At 45.2% G+C, this 22,666-nt stretch overlaps 1 protein-coding gene across 3 annotated transcripts in view; it reads left to right on the top strand.

Moving 5' to 3' along the window:
• Positions 1-21,500, top strand: part of pik3r2 (phosphoinositide-3-kinase, regulatory subunit 2 (beta)) — a 37,606-nt gene extending 16,106 nt beyond the window's left edge. For 2 of the 3 annotated variants that reach the window (XM_035413882.1, XM_035413884.1), the window contains exons 3-16: positions 6,139-6,231; positions 7,917-7,976; positions 10,141-10,281; positions 10,539-10,737; positions 11,834-11,919; positions 12,054-12,159; positions 12,253-12,351; positions 13,351-13,531; positions 14,071-14,196; positions 14,286-14,428; positions 14,538-14,714; positions 15,012-15,083; positions 15,299-15,472; positions 15,818-21,500. In XM_035413882.1, the coding sequence (XP_035269773.1) occupies positions 6,139-6,231; positions 7,917-7,976; positions 10,141-10,281; positions 10,539-10,737; positions 11,834-11,919; positions 12,054-12,159; positions 12,253-12,351; positions 13,351-13,531; positions 14,071-14,196; positions 14,286-14,428; positions 14,538-14,714; positions 15,012-15,083; positions 15,299-15,472; positions 15,818-16,001 (1,841 nt within the window). In that variant the 3' untranslated portion in view covers positions 16,002-21,500. The remainder of the gene's footprint in view (positions 1-6,138; positions 6,232-7,916; positions 7,977-10,140; positions 10,282-10,538; positions 10,738-11,833; positions 11,920-12,053; positions 12,160-12,252; positions 12,352-13,350; positions 13,532-14,070; positions 14,197-14,285; positions 14,429-14,537; positions 14,715-15,011; positions 15,084-15,298; positions 15,473-15,817) is intronic. The other variant, XM_035413885.1, reaches the window with a different exon arrangement.
• The last annotated feature ends 1,166 nt before the right edge of the window (positions 21,501-22,666 follow it).

The raw sequence follows: 22,666 nt of genomic DNA, 5'->3' as shown, positions 1-22,666 counted from the left end.
AGGGTTTTCAGAGGCTGGAGCACTGCTAGACGTCTCGTGTTTACTTCTCTGGTAAAGAAAAGAATGTGTGTTCCATCTCAAAAACAGGACAGCTCTGTTTGGGAGACAGGAGGCTGGAGCACTTGTTTCGCTTTTCTGAACAGATATGAATTTTCTTTTGTACATTTATTGGGCTAATGGCTTGGTCTCTCCATCTCACTTTCCTCTCCTTCATCCTGTTTTCTTTTTCTTCGTTCTTGTCATATTCTCCTCTCTATTTGACTGTCCCATTTGACCATCTCTTACTCTCTCTTTCTCCCCATACTCACTTTTCTTTCTTTCCCCCATCCTGTTCTCTTTTTTTGTATTCTTCTCACTACTCTCTATTTGACCGTGCCATTCTCTTGGTTTTTTTATTTGCTCTCACGCAAACCTTTCCTCAGCCCTCCTTGCAATTTCATCCCCCCCCCCGCCCCGCTCCCCGTTTCTACTCTGCCCTTCCTATTCATTCCCTCCTCCCCTTTTTTTCTCTTCTGCTTCTCTCCCGGTTTTCTTTCTTTTCCTGGCCAGCTTTAGTGCTCTCGCTCTGCTCCCGCTCAGCGTGTCCTCAGGGAAGCAGTAAATTGTGATTCCCTGAAAGCTCAGGCAGGGCCTCGGGCCAGTCTGGAGAAGGAACTTGTAGATCAGGTGGGGGCTTCTGCTGAGGTAGCACATTTTTCCTTGGTCATGTGACGCTGCTTCAATATTTGCCTTCTATTCATTCCCTTTAGGGGGGCAGGTCAGCTCGGTTCCTTTCCAAACCACAAGCTAGCTGGAGAAATGAAAATTGTACCTACATCTGCCCAGGAAATTTATAGCCGTTTGGGTCCGACTCATTTTCTATTCTCAAACGCAAACTCTTTCTCCTTCTCCTTGACTTATTCTGCCTGTGCACATTGTCTTTTTTTGTCATTCATGGTTCCCTTTCTCCTTTCCACTCCACCTGCATTCTTTTAAATATGAATAGTTTCATAGTTTTCAATAGTAGTATTTAATAGCAGTATTAGTTGCCTTTATAGTATAGTGATTAGACTTTCCTAACAAAGTCAACTGCCCCCCACCCCCCACGCGATTTCTTCTTTCTTTTTTTGTCTTTGTGGTATCCCATGAGTGGGCTACCACAAAGTCAGTTTTTTAATGCGCACGAATATCTGTCCTTGTGTAAATGGATAACAGGGAAGATGTGATTTTGCTCATTTTGTGGTTTTCAAAAATAAAAACCATGTGGAATATGTGTGCGCAGTTTAAGCGTGTATACGGAAGTTCTTTGTGCAAGTGAGTGTCATGTTCGTGTGTGAAAGGAATCTCGTCGGGAGAGATTCCCCATGCAGATTTTGTTTCTCAGATCCAATCAGTAATCCTGTCATGTTATTGGATGGACACAGGAACCTAACTTAGCATTTGGACACAAAGGTCACCGGCCTTGTTATATTTAGAGTGTCTGGGAGGGAAAAATATAGTGTGAGCAATGAACCTGATATGAAATCCAGTCTTTGGATGGGGGGGGGTATCAGTCTCCCTGTAAACTTTGCACATGAACATATGTCAGGAAAAAATGTGTCACGCTGCAGCACGGCAGAGTTCAGAGGTCAGGTTCCACCAACCGACCCCCCCCCCCCCCCACCCGTCCCTTTTTGTGCTCTCACTCTGGCTGTCTGAAGAAGTCATCCATAAGCTGACACCTCTACACAAATCCTCACGTCTTTGTTCCATATACATACCCATTTGGAAAGGTCTCCACACCGCCACTGGAAACTAGTGCTTAGAAATCTTCCAAAAGGGCTGGCAACTGCTTTTGAGTTGGAGGATGGCTACTTGTTTATACCCGCTGAAAATAATTCAGGAAACTATCTAACTAGCTAATCTAGGGGAGGGGCATAGAGGTTCAGTTATGGTGTTTGCTTTGTCACACTCAGTATTTGACTTCTACTGCCCAGATAACCTTCATTTGCTTTTGCATGCATTTGCCCAACCCACCACGTTACATAACATTGAATTACGTTCAAGCCTTTAGCAGATGCTCTTATCCAGAGCGCCTTGCACAGCTTACATTTTACATACCATCCATTTGCTCTGCTGGATATTTACTGAAACAGTTCAGATTAAGTCCTTTGCTCAAGGGTACAAAAGCAGTACCCCACAGGGGAATCAAACCTACAACACAGTAAAGTGTCCAGTCTTAATTCAACTTTATCGAAGTACATGTGAGCTCAACAGGGACCATATGTACCCTGTAAGAATTGATTTAACACTGAACATTGTACTGTGAACCTTTACTAGTCCAATTCTCAAAACCTTATTGGTACACTGTCACTGCTATTGCGGTTAGCGTTAGGCTTTATTACAGCACGTATTTGCAAAGAAACACAGATTCCCAGAGCTCAGCCAAACTGCTCAGAACGGGAGATGTTTCTAGGGGGCTGGTGTGTAACATCGCCGGCTTCTTGTCTCTGTTTGGACAGCCTGTTGATAGATTTGAGTTGCGCACTGGCATTCGTCCCTGGGTCGGGTTCGCCATGGAGATGAGCTGATGGCACACTACGCTCTTGAGGATTTGACGAAGTGGCGCAACACGCGCATTTTCGTTCCAGAACCTGCCGTGTCCAGCTGACTGCACGGCGAGGTCCATGAAAGCATTTTAACATGCTCACTGCTGTTCTGTGTCAGCTACTCTGCTCTTTTTCATCCTAATGGAGCATAGCACTGCTTTAATCTACCGTTATGCATGTGTATATATATATTGCTGTCCAGAAGAGAGCGCATAAAATTGCCTGTAGGGAAAAATAACAGCCTTGCAAAAATGATAAACGATATCTGTGTAGCATAAATGGCAGTCATGGGATGTGCTTCGAACAGTCCTTGTGGAGTTTTTGTGTTTCCACATGCAGAATTTTGAAAGAGCTGCGATTATGTTACACTTTGAGTATATTTTAATAAAATAATGGTTTGCAAGCTGTTGTAGCTATGGAAATCCAAGTGAGGAAGATGAGCGTCTCTACAGACTTTGAATTGTCTAATGCCAGAGTCCTTACTTGGCCAAAGCAGATTTTGACAATTTTGAAACTTTATTTGGTAGCTGCTGGGTGGCTGTGGTGCAGGTACAAGACACATGGCCTCTGTTCGAATCTGGGCCGTGCCAGTGTGCCGGTAGCTCCACAGGCCAGTACTGTAGGGTTCAGTCGGGTAGGGGTCTGTGTTTCACCCTGTCTAGCGACAGTGTACTGGTCGATACAACGTACACGTAGACTGCCGCATATGAAAGGTCTTCCTCTGACTCCACTCTATGGGAGTTTAAGTGTAGTCTGCGGTGTGAAAAGAAGCAGCTGGCGACGCCACACGTTTCAGAGGAGAACCGTGGTTGCCTACGCTCTCTCGAACCGGCGGTGGAGTTTGTGCGTGAACGCGGCTGCAGTTGCCAGTGAGCTTTGGGGCCGGCACTTTTTCCGTGTGCCACTTAGCTGACCTCTGCTTGGCTGCTCACCTTCTGAGCCATGCCTGTGCACACCACTCTTCTCAGCGTCTGCAGTGTCCTGTTTCTCCTCCTCATCCTCCTCACCCTCCAGGAATTCAGGCCGTATTTCAACGGCATCAATGTGCCACAAATGTACCGCTTTAAGTGGCTCCAACTTCCTTCTAAAGTCAAAATGTTCAGCCTAAATCAACTACTTTTACTATTATTATTTGCTTGCCTCAGCAATAATGTACGAAAGCTGAAATTTAAGTATTGTGACTGCTTTATTCAAATTAAATAAGACACTAGACATGGTAATCGTCAGAGTGAGTTATGGCTTCAGATTCTCAGTTGAAAGCTAAATGAAATTAATTTGAATTAACTATTATTAACTATTAACTATTAACATTATCTTTTCAGAAAATGGTCATGTCTTCTTTTTATAGTTTGTCATATACAATATTGGTAGGGATCTTGCATATCTACCTAATGTTAAGTAGCATGGTATGCTAATAACCAAGAAACCAAGATAAATGAGGGTTTCATTACAAACTTAAGGCCAGTGGTCTTGCTTCAGCTTTAAGAATTGTACAAATCTGAAGTAAGATTTTATTTAAAAAATGTATTTGATTTTATCCTTTAAAGCAGACGTGCAGAAATGTCTCCAACTGTGTGCTTTGTCACCTGATGATCCTTTGAAAAGATTAGAGCAGCCCGAGTCTAGGCTTGTGAGCTGTACTTTCGCAGACGGCACAGCGTGAATAGGGCTTGCTGCTCTGATCACATGATTATAATTCTCTCATGCACTGCTTCCCAGGGCATGTCGACTTGCTGGCCTTGCCAGAATGCGGATTGCTTAGGAGGCTGTAATTGGGTAATGATTAGTTGGTTCCCTCTCCAAAAACCCAGGATGGCTTCAGGGCCACAGCTGCTTTTCCAGAAAGTCATATTCCTTTGCACGAAACCCTGAATACTGGGCACTGCTCTCACTTTCTGTGTGTGTGTGTGTGTGTGAGAAAGAGAGACTGTGTGCGTGTGAGTGATAGAGTGTGTGAATGTGTGTGTGTGTGTGAAAGAGAGAATGTGTGTATGTGTGTGTGAGTGTATATGTATGTGTGTGTTTGTGTGTGTGTAAGAGAGTGAGAGTGTGTCTGTGTGCGTGTGTGTGAGTGTGTTTGTTTTTGTGTGTGTGTGTGAGAGAGCAAGAGAGAGAGAGTGTGAGAGTGAGTGTGTTTATGTGTGTGTAACCGAAAGAGAGTGAGTGTGCGTGTGTGTGTGTGAGAGAGTGAGTGAGTGAGTGAGTGAGAGTGTATTTGTATGTGTGTGCACGTACAAAAGAGAAAGAGCGGCAGTACATGAGAGAAAATCCAATCTGAGACAGACCGGTCCAGAGACAGGAAAGCCGGTGTATTTCCCATCTGCAGAATTTCCTGTCTTAATTTCCTTTCATAATTCCTTTCATAATTGCAATCTTTATTTTAATTGCATAGGTTAGCACTTGAAAAAAGTCAAGTTTAATTCTTACAGTCCTATTGGTGAATAAAACCTGCTGCGAGTGTCCGTCCTCTCAGTATTGTGTGTTGCTGTGATCTAATTTAGGGCTATGAATGGGGTGAAAATGGGGTGCACTAAATGGCAGGGGGAGAATGGGGTGCACACAGAATTGAGTTTCTGCTCCGTCTCCGTGCTTGCGTTCTCCCCTGCACAGCTGTTGCTCGTACAGCAGCGCCCAGCGAAGTGCGTTTGTATTCCTACCTTCCCTCTTATCTGCACTCATCTACATGAGAGGCTGCAGGGCAGGGGGTGGGGGAGGGCGGAGACGGGGCCTGTTTGACTACACAAGGAAAGTGTGGAAATGAGAAGTATTTTCAGCGAGGGGGGGGGGGGGTTGGGCATTACCAGAACGGGCGGCAGGGGGAAAGGGGGGGGGGGGGGAGGGGGGTGGCGAGGGGCGAAGGCAGGAGGTTGGGGGGGGGGGTTTGCGAGCGAGAGGGAGAAGCGAGAGCAAAGTTTCCATGTTTAACGTGCAGTGGAGAGGTGGAATGTGCTGACACGGCGCTTTGTCTGAACTCCAAAATTAATAATCAGACGTGGTTTAGCCTCGCACTGCCAGGAGGCGCGGGGTGCCAAGTTCTCTGCTTTTTGCGGCGGGTCCCAAAATGAGGCTCTGGCAAAGCGCCACCAGGATTTTGCCTGTTCAGGATTTTTTCTTTTTTTTTATGAAATCCTTTATTGCGCTGAGGCACTAGCGAGACCTTCCTCACGCAAAGAGCCGTAGCCAAGCAGGCCCCTGTGCGCAGTGGAATCGAGGGAGGGTGGGGCTGCTGAAGAAAGAGAAAGACGCACAGAGACCTTTTCGCTGATAAAGACTATTTGATTACTCACAGCAGTGTCGCATGGCATCTTTTCATAGTTCTATAAATTTTTATGATTTTAAAAGGCACAACATTTTTGAGACTTCAGTGGTGTTAAAGAATTAAGGTTTAGTGACTGTATATAACCCATATGAACCTTATGAACATAGTCATACTCGTGTCCACACCAGGTTTAGTGACTGTATGTAACTCATATGAATGTATTGGTTATTACTTGATAACATTGTCCCATAATGGAATATTCACCTGTGACTGGAGAGTTGTATCCCTTATTTATTTACTCGCTCGTTTCAGATACGTCCGTTCCGGATTTGAGCAAGCAGTTTTCACCCTCAGAAAATGCGCCACCTGTCCTGGTGAATTTGGTGGAGGCCATTGAGAAGAAAGGTAAGATTAGAAGGCAGCTGTGTTCCGTGACTGTGTGTGTGCGTGCGTGCGTACCTGCGGTCACGGGTGCGTGTGTGTGTTTTGGGGAGGCAGGATGCAGATGTTATTGAAGTCTGTTACTATCTGAAAACATTTGGTATTTTTAGCAGTTTTAATGCATAATTTGTGCCTTTGTAGTGTGATACAAAGTGAATTCGGCCCATTTTACTCATTATGAAAGTGCAAATTCCACTTTGCAAATCAAAAACAAAATGGCTTTGAAAGGGCTGCATTTTTCGGACAGCTAACATGGTTGATCTTGATTTCTTGTGTGTCAAAATTGAGCTTTTTTGAAACTAGTTTGTGTTCTAACAACTAGTTAGAATAAGCGGTCTGAAATGTAGCTTAAAGGCCACATTTGACTGAATAACAAGCTACATTCTGCAGTGTGCCTAGCATACTAGTTGTGCATATTAATGTGGGCCTGTACGTCATCATACAGCAGGAATAAAAAGCCTTTATACATTGTTATGTATTGGTAGTGCATGTCGACTGTGTACCTCAAATATTAATCCAAATATTAGAACAAAATACCTTTGAAAATTTGTTCCAAGAGTTCATGATTTTATTCACTAATTAGAAAGTGTCATCCCCTGGATGGATGCACACAGACATCCTTTCTCCATTGCACATCGAGAATTGATAATGCTCTTTTAAAATAGAATGAGCTTTTGGCAGGTCATACGCACAGCGACACTCTGCACTCGCAGCCGTGTCTGGAAACCCCCTGTAGGATGCTCGTCTCACGTCTTTCTGTGGCTTTGCTGTACATCCCATTTGCAACGATGGTGTGACTCAGCAGAAAGTTAAATCTGCTCAGCCTGAGCCTGTCCCCGTGTCCCCAGCCGAAACCCCTCATTCATTCTCCACCAGCGGAGCATTTCTTCTTGCCCAAACTGCTTTGCGGTGATAGATAGGATCGGTTATGCTTCTTTCCGTCTTCCTGTGGCTTCAGTGCTACATGTTCTCTGGTGTGCTTCTTGTTTTTGTGAATGCAGCTCTTTTTGTGGATGTTTGATGTGGTGCACTAGCTAAATATCAAAACAATATTTTAAATAAAAACATTAGCATGGAAAAAAGATGGAAATCTTCAGTAACTAACTACATTTTTTCAGTACAGGTTTTCCTCTGTTTTTGTGTTCAGTAGTAATTTTTTTTGATGCACAATTAGGTGTGCCGAAGTTTTTTAAAAATATGACCTCCTTCACTCAATAGCACACCATTAGTGGTGCACATGAATGTGCTGCTCAATTCGCCCGCATCCCCGCTGTTTTCCGTGGCCTGACACGCAGCCCTGTGCAGACCCGCACGTGCGCCCCGTGCATGCCTTGTGCGTGCGGACGGGTCGCTCACATTTATCTCGCACCTCTGCTCCTGAATGCCGGACGGTTATACTCCCGAGCCGTCTGGGCTGGCCCGTCTAGACTCGGCGCTCCTAAAAGTGTTCCTGGGCCCTCCGGGGGCCCGGACGGGCAGATCCGTGTCGAAAGTCTCCAGTCACTTCGGTCGGTGAACGGTGCGTGTATTTATATCCCAGGGCGCTGTATTTTTAATGTTTATACGCGTTACTGACCCACTAATCCCAGCACGCACCAGAGGACTATTTGAGGGTGGGTGAGCTAACCTGCCTCCTCGATCTGTCGCAGGTCTGGACTGCGAGACACTGTACAGGACGTCTGGCGGTCTGAGACAGAGCCTGAATCTCGGTAAGATCTCTACCCCGTCGCTCGCGCACAGACAGGGGGCTTCCTTAGCATTTCAGGAACTGTGCTATTGCAGTCACAATGCATTATATAATGGGCTTGGCTAGCGATCATGAGTCATCATGCATGTTAAAAATACTCCCGTCAAATCCTGTACGAAGGAGAATCTGAAGGATAAAGGCTTGACTGAGTCGTCTTGAGATCTAAACAGATAGAACTTCTTGCTAGCAAATTGTAAACTGTGTTGCACTTGCAGAATGCAGAGGAATTAGTTAGGTCTACGATAGGCTGCATGGATTTCGTCATGCCTGGCACTGGGAAGACATTAGCAGACAGTCCCCTACTGTACAGCTCGTGAGGCTCTGAGCTTGTGATCGCCCTGCCTGTGATGGGGCTATTCCTGGGAGAGATGGAAATTAGATCCTGCTACAAGGGCCGCACTTAGGGACAACAATGGCCTTCTTGTGACTAGCAAACCAGGATGAACCACGCTCTTTTTTTTCTCTCTTTTTTTTGAAAGCTTGTTTCATCACTGTGAAATAGCATGGCCTTTGTTTCAGTAGAGAAATGGGCCAGGCTGTGTTAATGGCCCAGCGAGATTCCCGGCCCCGCTGTCTGCGGGACATTATGTCCGGGCCAATCTCACTTAAATTCATTTATTTTTAGGTGTTGTTTTTGTTGCTGTCATTCTCCGGTACTGGCACTGGTTTCTTTTCTTGCACAATCATACACTGGATAGATTTCCGAGCTCTTGAGAATCGACGCGTTAGTGCAGCGTTTTGTCTATTTGATACCTTTCGGTGGACAGAGAGCTGGAGTCCACACCGCCGGTATGCGCGGGACGGGCCTGCGGGGCCCGCAGAGCGGCGTGTTCGCGAGGGCCAGCCAAAGTTCTGAGCGTGCAGCGACGTGGGCCAGCTGCTCGCAACATGCCCCGGCACGCACTCGCCGCTGGTCGCGCACGCCGACCCCGTCCAGGCGGCGTTCAGACAGCTGCTGTTTACTCGCGGGCGTGTCACCATTGTGCCGGGGTCTTCGCCGCGAGGCGGTGTTCAGCGGGGCTCTTGTGGCTCCTCGCGTGCTGAAGGAGGTTATTTTGAGGGGTCAGCTGACCGACCCGGGTCCTTGTCACCTGTCGCAGGACTAGCCTGGGCAGTTCCTCACGGAACGTTGCTGAGCATTGAATAGCAGGACAAGATCAGTTATATAGTCTGGGAGAGAATAGAGCGGCAGAACTGTCAGTGAAGCTCAAACGGTATAGTGCCTGTGAGAATAGAGCGGCTGAACGGTCTGTGAAGCTCAAACGGTATAGTGCCTGTGAGAATAGAGCGGCTGAACGGTCTGTGAAGCTCAAACGGTATAGTGCCTGTGAGAATAGAGCGGCTGAACGGTCTGTGAAGCTCAAACGGTATAGTGCCTGTGAGAATAGAGTGGCTGAACTGTCAGTGAAGCTCAAACGGTATAGTGCCTATGAGAATAGAGCAGCTGAACGGTCAGTGAAGCTCAAACGGTATAGTGCCTGTGAGAATAGAGCAGCTGAACACTGTGAAGCTCAAACGGTATAGTGCCTGTGAGAATAGAGCGGCTGAACAGTCAGTGAAGCTGAAACGGTATAGTGCCTGTGAGAATAGAGCGGCTGAACTGTCAGTGAAGCTCAAACGGTGTAGTGCCTGTGAGAATAGAGCGGCTGAACGGTCAGTGAAGCTCAAACGGTATAGTGCCTGTGAGAATAGAGCGGCTGAACGGTCAGTGAAGCTCAAACGGTATAGTGCCTGAGAGAATAGAGCGGCTGAACTGTCAGTGAAGCTCAAACGGTATAGTGCCTGTGAGAATAGAGCAGCAGAACTGTCAGTGAAGCTCAAACGGTATAGTGCCTGAGAGAATAGAGCGGCTGAACTGTCAGTGAAGCTCAAACGGTATAGTGCCTGTGAGAATAGAGCAGCAGAACTGTCAGTGAAGCTCAAACGGTATAGTGCCTGTGAGAATAGAGCGGCTGAACGGTCAGTGAAGCTCAAACGGTATAGTGCCTGAGAGAATAGAGCGGCTGAACGGTCTGTGAAGCTCAGAGGGGTTGCAGCGGAGCTAAAGGACTGGAGGGAGATCCGGGTGCCGCTCCTGGGGTTCGGTGCGGGTGTAAAGCCTGACCCACGCTGCCGTGCGTTCGCAGAGCTGTCCGGAGCAGAGATGGGGCAGTATGACATCCACACCCTCTCAGAGGCCCTGATGCAGTACCTGCAGGAGCTGCCCTCTCCCGTCGTCCTGCCCTCTGTCTACCCAGATCTGCAGGCGGCCGTCCTGCAGGGACCAGGTACACTCCCCTTTCCCCTCACAGCTGCCTGGCACTGCGCCTTCAAACAACAGCGCCTGCAAATGAGAAGGACTCGTGAGGGGAAGTTTATCTCTTAAGCAACTGAGCAGATGACTGAATCAATATTTGACAGTTAAGCAAGCTGCCCTTGACGTAAGGAGCCAGTCTGCCGTGCGGGAGTGTTTGAGCAGCTCTGTCTGAAAGCGGGCGGGGCCCTCACCTGTTTGAACGGCGGCGTCTGTCTCTCCCGTCTGCAGAAGCGGCGGGGGCGGAGGGCGGCGGGGGGCTGATGAAGGTGCTGGAGGCCCCCAGCGTCCCGCTGCAGCACCTGCTCGCCCTGCAGTACCTGCTCAGGCACCTGGACCGCGTGTGCCAGAGCTCGGAGAAGAACGGGCTGGACGCCCGCTCCCTGGCCGCCACCTTCGGCCCGCTGCTGCTCCGGCTCCCCGCGACCGGGTCAGTACCGCCTCGGGGCGATCACGATCCCCCCTCCCCCCTGCCAAAGCACGGCCTGAAATCCCGAGGGCAGCCAGGAGGGCATAACACGGTGGACAGCACTGGGGCTCGTAAGATGTGGCTCATAATGCTGCAATATTTATTGAGTAATGCAGCTGTAGGGTGTTTCTGGTTGGACGGGGGATCCTGAACATGCACTGATAGTTCAGTATAACAGTAGAGAGCTGCTATTATAGGAGTACAGTGCTCACTGTTCCTCTGTAATAATCTGTTTGCACGAACTGCCGTGTCCATGGGAGCTGCTGTGAGCACTCGGCCAAACACAGCTGGGGGTGGGGGGCGGGGCCGAGGCCGAGGGGAGGGGTCTCCGTCAGCAGAGCAGCAGCAGGGGCCAATAAAGGGGAAGGAGTATCGCTGCCAAATCCAGGGAAAGGGTCTGGCTCTGCCCTCGTGCAGGAATCTGTCCCTGGAAAAGCGCTGTAGAATCCCCCAAACCCCCCCCTCGCCCCCCTCGCCAAGCAGGACACCCCCGCCGCGCAGGGGCAAGTTCATGGGGGGGAAAACCCTGTAATAAGCGATGATAACCGCCGAGGGCAAACCTATGTGCTCCTGTCCGTCTCTCGGGGCGGTGTCTGCTATGTGCAGCGAGCTCCAGGAAATCGTCTGCACTCTTCGCTGTGTGTTTTGGCACGGCGAGATGCTGTTACTTGTCTGTGGTTTCCTTGAAAGAACAGCGTGTTCTGTCCAGCTGTCAGGCAAAGGTGTCAAAACTAAATGGGGAAAGAGGACTCGAAGACTATCCGCAACGGCTGTTATGATGCCTGTAACCGCCTGGGTATTGCACTTAAAATGCGATACGCCCCAAATAAAATTTGTCAAGGACCACACCCTTGTGCAGAGTTGTATTAAAGCCTTGCTGGCAGAATAGTACTAAAAAGGGATTAGATTTTTTTTTATGTTGTATTTTAAAGGACTCTGAGTAAAATCCTTTAAGTTTACGATTATTTATGGTCATATAAATTGGTTAATCTGGTTAATGTCATTGAAACTCTCATTTTAGAGCGTTTCTCTGACGTGTCTCCCATTTGTGAAGCAGGCTGGAGGCGGATCCGGATCTCCCTGCGCTGGTGTTGGAGAGACTGCTCAAGGAGAGGAGCTGGGAGCAGGAGCTAACCCCCCCAGGTAAACCCCCCCCCACCAGCGCCATCCGGAGCTGTGCTCTCATCCAAAGTCTTTAAAAGATCTCGTATGCTTTATACAAACGCTTGATGGTTTCTCAAACGCAATGCCCACCCGCCGCCATTTTGTGTGCGCAGCTCTTCCTCCCAAGCCCCCCAAAGCCAAAGCCCTGAGCAGCTCTGTCACCAACGGCAACAGCACAATCCTCAACGATTCCGAGTGGTACTGGGGTGACATCTCAAGGTAGGCCGCGCTCTCCGGAAACGACACCCGAGGAAATGGCGGACGTCGGTGAGGGCGCTGTCACGACTCCTTTGTCCTGCCTGTTCGTTCCAGGGAGGAGGTGAACGAGAAGATGAGAGACACGCCGGATGGCACGTTCCTCGTCCGCGACGCGTCCAGCAAAGTGCAGGGAGAGCACACGCTGACCCTCAGGTGGGAATGCGCTCGGCCGGCCTGTCCGCTTCGCGTCGGGGGAAGAGCTGAGAGAGAGAGGGCAGGCCTGGTCTCGGTGGAGTGTGGAGTGTGAAGTGAGATTCCAGACGCAAGCTGGAAACGTCTTGCAGCATTTCCACTCCAACACGGCCGTCCCTGTGCTCAGACACGCAGGAAAGCTTTTCTTTTAACACCCATTTTGGAGCCAGATTTATATTTCATCAGATGGGCCTGCCTGCATTTTAAGTACACAGGGCTGTCCTGCAGTATTGTAAGGCAGTTCACGTACTTGTTAACTACTATGGTTTCTTTACTGATTTCTGAGAAATCAGCCCAGAGAATCAGACGGGGAGAATAAATTGGTCCATAAGTCCATGTCACTGTCCACATTGCTTCGAGGACAAACTATCTTTCTTAATGATGTTTAAAGTTCTGGTGGATTAAAGGCATGTTTTGCAGGATATTTAGCTTTGCTTTGGGCCTGTGTTTACAATCAAGGAACTCTCCTCCTCAACTCTGCCCACTCACCTCCACCCATATTTTATGTCTGTTTTTATGTCATTTTTAGATCTTAGTTTTTTAAATAACTGTCACCATCGAGGAAAAGCAAATCATATCATTCAAAAGCCAGAGTAAATAAGGTTGACTCTGGCTTTTGAATGAGCCCTGTCAGCTTGTTGTTTTGCTTTGCTGTTCTTGTGCTTCTTCACCTCTTCCATTGGAGTAGCTAGCTAGCTAGCTACAAATGCTCCACTGAAACCTGATTCGACACCACAGACTCTGTAGCCACGCCCACCAGTGCATCAGATATATGACTGACCATAGTTATTTTATAATATTTTCAAGGTAAAAATCGTGTATAATATGCCTTTAATAGTAGAGAGGAACGTCCTTGCTTGCAGGACAAATTGGTGGCTGCCCTACATTTCTGTGTTCATCAGAAGCATTTTTAGTTCTGTTGTGACTCACCAGCACTGTCATGCAATTTGTCCTTCACAGGAAAGGCGGAAACAACAAGCTGATCAAGATCTTCCACCGTGGGGGGAAGTACGGCTTCTCGGAGCCCCTTACCTTTGCCTCTGTTGTGGAGCTAATCAACCACTACCGCCATGAGTCCCTGGCACAGTACAACGCCAAGCTAGATACACGGCTGCTCTACCCCATCTCCAAATACCAACAGGTACGGCACGTACACAATGGTTTGTGATGTAGTGGCTATTAGTTAGTTGCACTTTTATTTATTTTTTATAGAAAGGCTGCCCAACCCTGTTCCTGGAGCTTTACTGTCCTGTAGGTTTTCTCTCCAGCCCTAGCAAAGCACACCTCATTCAACAGATATAGAGATCTTATTGAACTGCTAATTAGTACAATTAGGTGCGCCAAATTTGAGCTGAAATGAAAACCTATAGGATGGTAGATCTCCAGGAACAGGGTTGGGTTGCCCTGCTTTAATGGTTTCTACCAGCCTATGGTTAGTAGTGAGCTAAGATGAATGTTTTATATTGGAGAGTATCTTTGATTTGTGTGCCCCCAACTGCCATTAGTAATTGGTTAACCTTGTGTGGTGCTGAGGTTGTGGTTTAAACTCCCTTTGAGACACATCTATGTCTGGCACAAGATTTTCACAGTTCTAATGAGTGGACCGGAAGGATTCCCGGTGGAAACCGCAGGAAAGTGTGCTGGAGTGAGGCTCGACTATGTGGCTCTTGCATTCCACAGGACCAGGTGGTGAAGGAGGACAGCATCGAGGCGGTGGGAGAACAGCTGAAGGTCTACCATGAGCAGTACCAGGAGAAGAGCCGCGAGTATGACGTCCTGTACGAGGAGTACACCCGCACATCCCAGGTACGTTCACCCCTAAAGCCTGCAGACTTCACGGGGTATCTGTTCAGACCGGGTAAAAAGACCTCTGTCCATCCCCCTCCGTCTCTCAGGACCTGCAGATGAAGCGCACTGCCATTGAGGCCTTCAACGAGACCATCAAGATCTTCGAAGAGCAGTGCGAGACACAGGAGCGCTACAGCAAGGAGTACATTGAGAAGTTCAACCGGGAGGGCAATGACAAGGAGATCCAGAGGTACATCAAAGAGCTTGGCACATGTACAATTTTGACCACAACGTGCTAATTGGGTTTGCAGATGTACGAATGACCTCAAATTGGCTTAAATTTGTTGTCTCGCTCTCAGGATCAAAAGCAATTCTGAGAAGCTGAAGTCACGGGTAACAGAAATTCACGACAGCAAGAGGAAGCTGGAGCAGGACCTGAAGAAACAGGCGTCGGACAACCGCGAGATTGACAAGAAAATGAACAGCCTTAAACCCGACCTAATGCAGCTGAGGAAGCTTCGAGACCAATACCTGGTGTAAGCTAAACCCCCCCCCCCCTCCCCATGCCTGCAATACAGAGAGTCAGACTAGATTATTTACTGCAGCACATGTAGTTATTCTTGATTATGAACAGGTTAATATAATATCAATCAAGTCTCCACAAAGTTTAATTTCTTAGCAGATATAAGTAATCAAATACTCCTCTACTTTAGCTGGTGAGCTGAAGTTGGAGAATGAAAAATAATTTCCCATGGAACACCTCAGTATATATTCATATTAAGAGCATTTTGTGGGTCATATTGGTTGATGGTGTGAATATATTGTATTTGCAGATGGCTTACACAGAAGGGCACAAGGCAGAGGAAGATCAACGAGTGGCTGGGCATCAAGAACGACGTTGAAGAGTAAGTGTTGGATGAACTGATGAATGTGGGAGTGTTGAGTTCACCCCTTAGGAGTGTGCAAGTGCCGTATGTCAGAGTAAGGAGCCGCCACATTTGCTCTTTGCCTCCACTCAGTTACAGGAAAAGTCACAAAGAGGTTATTTGTTATGTAACGCTGTCACTGTTCCAGCTCCCTAGCTCTCGGCTCTTCTCATATCTTCGCTCTCTCCTTCCAGCTTGTACTCCTTGATGGACGAGGAGGAGGACACGGTGCACCACGACGAGCGCACCTGGTACGTGGGCGACATCAAACGTGGCCAGGCCGAGGAGCTGCTTCGGGGAAAGTGCGACGGCACCTTCCTCATCCGCGACAGCCAATCGCAGAAGGGTTCCTTTGCTTGCTCTGTGGTGTGAGTATCGTGTAACTTCCTTTCAGTGAAACAATTGATTCTTTCACGGCAGTTGAGATAGTGCAGTTAGACCTTTGTTTGTTTGCCGTTGTTTGGGATTCTGTCCAGCACAGGTTACAGTAGGCCACAAAGAGAGAGTGCAAAGTCTGTTGAATTCACAGGCTTATCTTGTGGTTCAGTTGCGGGAATTGTACCCGGTAAATGATACGTTTTGTAAGGCATTTTGTGAGCAGACCCTAAAGGCTTTTAAAATGGCCGACGTTTTTTTTTTTTTCTCCACCAAAGGATTGAGTGTGTTGGCAGCTGTTCAATCTCTGTTCCCCCTGTGTTTTCGCATGTCTGCAGTGTGGACGGAGACATTAAGCACTGTGTGATCTACAAGACAGTCACAGGATATGGATTTGCAGAGCCCTACAACCTTTATGGAACTCTGAAAGACCTGGTCCTCCACTACAAGCACACCTCCCTGGTCCAACACAATGACTCCCTGAATGTAACTCTGGCCATCCCCGTGCTCAGTCAGAGATGAGCATCATGCTGTAAGCTAACCGAAGCTAACCTAAGCGACAAGGAAATAAGACACCAAACCGACCGTATCAATGAGCTTCTACATTTGACACAATAAAACAAGCATGTGACTGTCTAAACTCTGGACTCCAGAGGCTGAAGTTAGAAAGGCAACTGGGGGGAGTGAGTGTGACAGTAAAGGTTTAGAGTGCTTTGATGCTCAACCCTCTGCATTCCGGTCTTAGTCCCCATGAATCATATCAACAAGGATGTCTTTGCCAAAGCACCTAGCACGCATTATGTCAGAAGCAGCAAATTGACCTTGTTCTGGATTCTCCCATCACAAGAACAGTTGATCATCTGACTGCAGCAGGAGGTAGTTCTTTTGTGAAACCCTTAGAATGGAATGGCTAGAATCTTCAAAACCTGCCGCTTGGAGGAGAACCGTAGCCTGCCGGGCCTGAGTGAAGGTTGGAAAGGATTGGGCTAGAGCTTATCATGCTGAAAAGCTGCTGTGGTTATTGTTTTTCACTCTATTTGCTGGGATAGAGTCCTTTTCAGACTGGTTGTCATGAGAGAAAAGGACAGTTGACTTCTTGTGACTCAAGTGTACGACTGACCAAGGAACACCTGGCAACTAAGCGGCTTGAGACACTAGGAAAGAACAACCATCTGAATTTTCTCACTCCTTTGAATTCTACTAATATTTTAGCCACAGATGTAGAACCTGCTGTTATACATAGTATTTTTATATTTCTTCTTCCACATTACTGTGCCTGTTCTCACATGGAACGGTCGTCTGGTAGAAGGTAGAACAAAAATCTTTTTTTTTGGAAACTTTTACCCTCAATGTGACTTTGCAAACAGTGTCACCTAGAAATCATTTTCCTGTTTGCAGAAATTCTTCTGAAACCATTCAGTCTATTTTAGTTTTCCTCTCATCCTTTTTCTTATTGTTCTTGACACAAGCTGATGTACAGAGCTGTAGAGCGTATTTGTTTAAAGAAGATACTGTAGGCAGGTGTACCAATGAATCGGTTATCGACAGCTAATAGCTGTATGGGATTATCCTGCAAGTTTCCTTTTCGTTTTGTTTTCATTCTCCCTCTGAGAATTCTGCTGGAGGATGCGTGACATCAAGCTAATGCAAGCCAAATGAAGGACGTCTTCATGTAGCAAAAAGAACTGATCCTTTATGATAAGCTTGAATACAGTGGTATAAGATTTTTTTTAAGACTGCATGGATACTTTCCCTCAAAGATATTATGTAAGCACTTCTTGCTACCAGTACTGTTAGTGTATATCTTGTATATGCACATAAGTAATAGTTAGAGCAGTAGATGTATTTACAAGGAGAAAAAAAATCCATGAGCTTCACTTTACGATTGTTATTTACGTGTTAGGTTCTCCTTAGGCAAAGTCCCTCAAGCTGCTGGTCAACAGCAGCATTTCAGATTGAAATCCAAAATCCAGCCAATCAAGACTTAAAATGGAGTACGTATGGTGCTTTAATTCTGTGGGTGCTTTTTGTTGGTGTTGTTTTTAGATTGGATTCATGTATTAATGCACCATGCCTTGTAGTTGAGTGTAGTGGTCAAATGACCTCAGTCACTGAGCTACTAACATCCTTGTCGATGTTCAAGTGTTTGTCATTCTCCAAAAAGCACAACCTATGAAATGGTAAGAGCAAAAGCTTAAAGAAAATGCATTATTGGAGGAGAAAAGGTGCATCTTTGTAATACTTTGAGAAAAGGTGCGACTCTGGCCTTTACAGAACCCTTAACTTGTATTTGAGCATGAAACGGAGGCTGAGAGTGTTCATGAAGCTAATGATTATGGGGTTTAAGGCCCGTTTCAGGCTACCTGGGCTGCGTGTGACCGGAGGATCGCGGTAGCTATGACAGTGACCTGTAGCGTGTGCTCGGGCTTTGGTCTGAATGCCCAGCATGCAGTTGTTAGAAGTGCCTTCAGCCCTTTTTCTCTCAATCTTCCATCGTAATTTTTTTGCGTTTTCCCTTCATCAATGGAATGGTGCCACTGCGATTGCCCTGTCCTGATATTGATGCCAAGTGTCTTTTTTTTTTTTTGTGAAACAGAACTGACAGATCGTTTCTTTGTAATAATTTACCTTCCTTGTGTTTGCCTTCACGCGTGTTAACTATGGAAGGTGTTGTCACATCTGATTGTGATTACTTTTTTTCTGTCTATCACCATGGATTTACTATTGAACTTTTTTTTTGGGGGGGAGGGGGGGGGGGTGTAGGTAATTGGCTAGTTGTCAATTGAAAGTAATAAAGAATCTTGGGAGTAGTATTAGGGGAGGGGGTGAAATATGAAAACCCAGAACACAGGAGAATGTAAAATTAGAACCCAAAATATATTTGACTCCAATAAAGAGCAGCCTTTTAATTAGTTTTCTGGGGCATGCATGCATTATTTCTGACAGTATTGGAAACTCCTTGGAAACATTAATCCACCTAATAATCCACATTTTATTAGTAGTCTTTTGGACCTAAACTGCCACGCTTTGTGAATGCACTATATTGTTTGATAAGTGTTTCTTAAAGTCTCTATATCATATCATATAGTTTCAATCAATATTACATTAATTTACAGTTATACTCACTGAGCTTTGTAAGGCCTGGACATGTAATCTATAAATCAATGCAAATCAGCAGTGCTGGACTGATTACTATGCTGTGATGGTTATTATGGGGATTCCATCTCGGTGTTCATGACATGTCTTAATGATTGGAAAACAACAGGAAATATGGAGTTTATTTCAGTTTAAAATGGGTATTAAGGCCCATATTGGAAAACACAACGTTGGTTTTCCGTCAGCTGATTTGCATCTGTGTAAAAAATGTTTGTATCTAATTGATGAGAAATTCTAGGAAACGGTATTAACAAATTAAGTGTTAACAAGTAAAGTGCGAAAGCGTCTATTTTTGGGGAGGTCAGAATGGGGATAAATGTTTAGCATGGTTCGGTTTGATTTGATTGTGACCTTACATCCTGGAAGTGTTCCAGATTTCTTTCTTCAATGTTTTGGTGCTAGGTGTTGGGACTGATTTAATTTGTCAGTACATTGTGGTGCTGAAGCACAAATTTTTGGCATTGTTTTAAAATTACCCAGCTGAATGGGATCAAATGGGGGGGGGGGGGGGGGGGGGGTTGCAGGAGCATTTTTGGCAGTAGCCAGAATAACAGCTGGCTTTTTGTGTTATCATACAAGTCAGTAGCACACTCTAGACTTTTATCTCAACATAGCTTTCAATGAAATCCAGCTTGTGTGCTCAAGAGGGGCTCTTCAGACAGGAAATCAAAATTCCTATTTTTTGAGATCATTTTGAGAACTGAGAAGCTAGCTTGCTTTCTTGCCATGTGCGATTGTATCGATTTTTAGATTGGGGGGGGAGGGGGGGTGCTGGACAACAAAGTTGTTTTAAAAAGAAAATTGCACTTGATGTTTTGCATGCAATACAAAACTAACAAAAAAACTGTGCACACCAAGGCCAGAGGCCCTGTCTTTTGTAATGAGTGGGGCTTATGGAAGAACCGAAGATAGTCCCTGCCCACTGTGCATGCAGAAGCAGATTAGACAAGCTGTGGAAGACATGCTGTTTCACTTGAGAAACAGATGGATAAATAATAACCTGGAAGAAAAAGAAAAAAAAAACTGACATGTCACTTTACCATTTTCCATAGCTTTATTACGGCAGTGCGAGCGAGAGTGCGTGTGTGGGAGAGCGTGGAAAGCTGAGTTGAGGTGTTGCCAATGGTTTTTAAAAATAATAATAATAATAATAATAATGAATCTGCTGAATGCACTACAAAGACACATCTTCAGTGACCTGAAGGTTGGAGAGTGGTTTTTTCCTAAGATTGGGCTTGATTGTCTGATCAAGCTCAGTATTTTTGCTATGTTTAGATAAGGTACAGATTTCAAAGAAAGCTATAAATCTGAAACACTCCTAATGTAAAAAACAAAAAACAAAAACAGACCCTACATATAAATACAAGTACGGCATGAATAAAGAAAAAAAAATCATTTTATGGTGCCTGATTAAGTCTGTTTGAAACTGGCTTTTTAAAAAAGCCGTTAAATTTGTCTGTTTGTCTGTCCTTTTGTTTATTTGTTCTGTTAAACATGACAGATTCTATGAAATAAGCTAGCTTGAACTTTGTTTTCCTCCATTCAATTAGAACACATGTTTACGATTTCTAATTAACCAAATAGAGAAATTGTTTGAAAACCAATCTGTCAGCTTCTTCATTAGTTAACATAGAGAAAAACTGCAGTAGTTTTTGTTTTTTGATTTAAGTTCTTTTTTCCTCTTTTTAAACTTGAAGTTTTTAAGACCGCTCTGGTTTTAGTTTTTGTATTTGTGAAACAGTGCTCCCTTGATAAAATCTAATACATGGTGTTTCCAGAACAGTCCTTTCTATACAGCCAGACCTGCAGTGAGTCTGAGAAGGAAAAGATCAGAACCTACTTTGTGCTAAAAAAATTGCCCAGAAAAAAAAACTGATTTATGTTTTTTATCTGTTAAAGAAGTGCAATTTAAGAAGTCAGAATTTCTGCTGCGTATTCGGTACCTTTTCTGCCCTTGAATTTGTGCTCTGCAGACCTCCTTTTTGAAGGCTCCATACACTTTGGGTAGATCTGATTGCTATGCTTCGGCTAATATAAATGGCAATGAACTATATAGCTGAATGTGCCAAGTGACTTTCTGATTTTGTCATAAGAATGTTATGGTCCATGCTATCGCTTCTGATGAAGCAGTTTTGCTGTTTAAATTGAGATCTTGTGAACAGAAATAGTTTTTTTTAATTTTTATTTTAATTAATGATCTTTTACTTCTCAGACTCTGAACCCAGAATCTGTTGGGTCTGCTCAGTTTCCTTTCAGCTACGCACTTGTATTTTCCTTTTGCTGTTTGCTTCAACTTGTGACATATTTCAGTGTTGAGTGTAAAAATGCACAATAAAACACCGTATGATTGACTCATTTTCAGCCTATTATGAAATTTTGCCTAAAAATGTTTCATCTAAACTGTTAACATCCTAAAGGATTTGGGCAGTTCTAAAACGAATTACAAGCAGCATCAGCCTTGGGAAAGATACAAGTGTATAAAGCAAGTCTGATTTTGCCACTGCAGAACAATGCTTTTTTTTTTTTTTTTTTTTTTTTTTTCTTTCTTTTTTTTTTTTTTTTACCCTGATCAGTTAGTGGAAGTAGATAAAATTTTTTTTTTTTTTTTGAGGGGCTCCTGTTCACGAAAGTGCAATTGAACACTTAAGAGAGGGAGCACTGTTAAACACCCAGTACAGATCTACTGGTGTGATGTGTGCACAATCCTTATGTACTTAAGATGATTATTTTTATTTTCATTCTGTCTCCAGTCTGTCCTCGGATGCAGCGTTTCTCAGTGTACAGCTTGCTCCAATGTGTTTGTCTTGGACTGGTACTTAAAAGTTTTGTATGGTACTTAAAAAATAAAACAACAAAAAAAGGGAATAAAAAGTGTTCTTCTTTACTTCGTAACCTAGGCCAACGGCACATTTTTGGCCCACGCAAATGAGATTTGCCTGATGGATCTGCTTGCTGCTCTGAACATCCACGTATGCTTTCTTTTGCGTTTAAAAAAAAAGTTGTAAAAGGTCTCCCTCCTGTGGTTTTCGGGAAATATTACTTCTCTGATCGACACGTATAGATGTGCAACTTAAAACACTACTAATTTTCTCTGAAAATTATCCATAGACCCGTATTTCTGTCTGCCAATATTGCTTTCCGTTTAAATTTTTTTAATTAAGTATGAATGAAACACATACTTTTATATAGTTGAGCTGAACATAGACACACTTTACCCAGGATATCTTCACAAAGCTTTGCTTTAACGTGGTTAATTTCTTCCTGAGAAAAGCACTTTAATTCTTTTTTCATTAACATTATATTTGTGACCGGGGATTACAGTAATATTGCGATAACACCGTTTTTACCACTGCAGATGCGATGCCGGGTGTGGTGATGTTACTCCCCCCAAAGAATCAAGCTGTTAAGGTACCGTTCTAGTGCATGGATGGATCCCGCTGTCTGCTGTCGAATCTGGATCGTACCAACTTTGGCCGGCAGCCTCGCATGGCAATGCACCTATTTGGATCTTGGGGCACCCAGGGATGACACTGTTTCTCTAGGCCTGAATTACATCGTAAACGCTCATTAGCGGCCCTCGTTGGTCGATTGGTCAAGTACGCCTGTACCGCTGCATGAGCATCCTCCTCAATACCTGTGCATATGGCAGTGTGATAAAAGTAGCGACTTCACACGCGGGATAGCGCAAACTTGTCCACGTCCTCCCGGATTGATAGCAAAGGTTGCAGTAATAAGCAATGGTGTATATGGTTGGACATTCCAAACTGGATAAAAAGTGGAAAAACAAACATTGTAAAACGTAAATGGGACATTTAGCGTCAGAAAATGTTTTTTTTTTAATTTCTACAACACAGTACAGCATCTTTCCAGAAACATTTTCAAATGTTCGTACTGTATTAGGCTACCCACAAACCACAGGCTCGCTCCACATGAGTTTTGTTTGTCTATAAATGCCATTACCAAGTCAAGTCAAATGCTCTGAACAAAATTGATAAAATACCTGAAAATAATAGCAAATGTTACATCAAGTC

The sequence above is a fragment of the Anguilla anguilla genome, chromosome 4 (assembly GCF_013347855.1).
Source record: "Anguilla anguilla isolate fAngAng1 chromosome 4, fAngAng1.pri, whole genome shotgun sequence".
In the NCBI taxonomy this organism is placed as follows: domain Eukaryota; kingdom Metazoa; phylum Chordata; class Actinopteri; order Anguilliformes; family Anguillidae; genus Anguilla; species Anguilla anguilla.
Note: the sequence above shows the minus strand (reverse complement) of the source record. Positions and strands in the feature narration are given on the sequence as shown.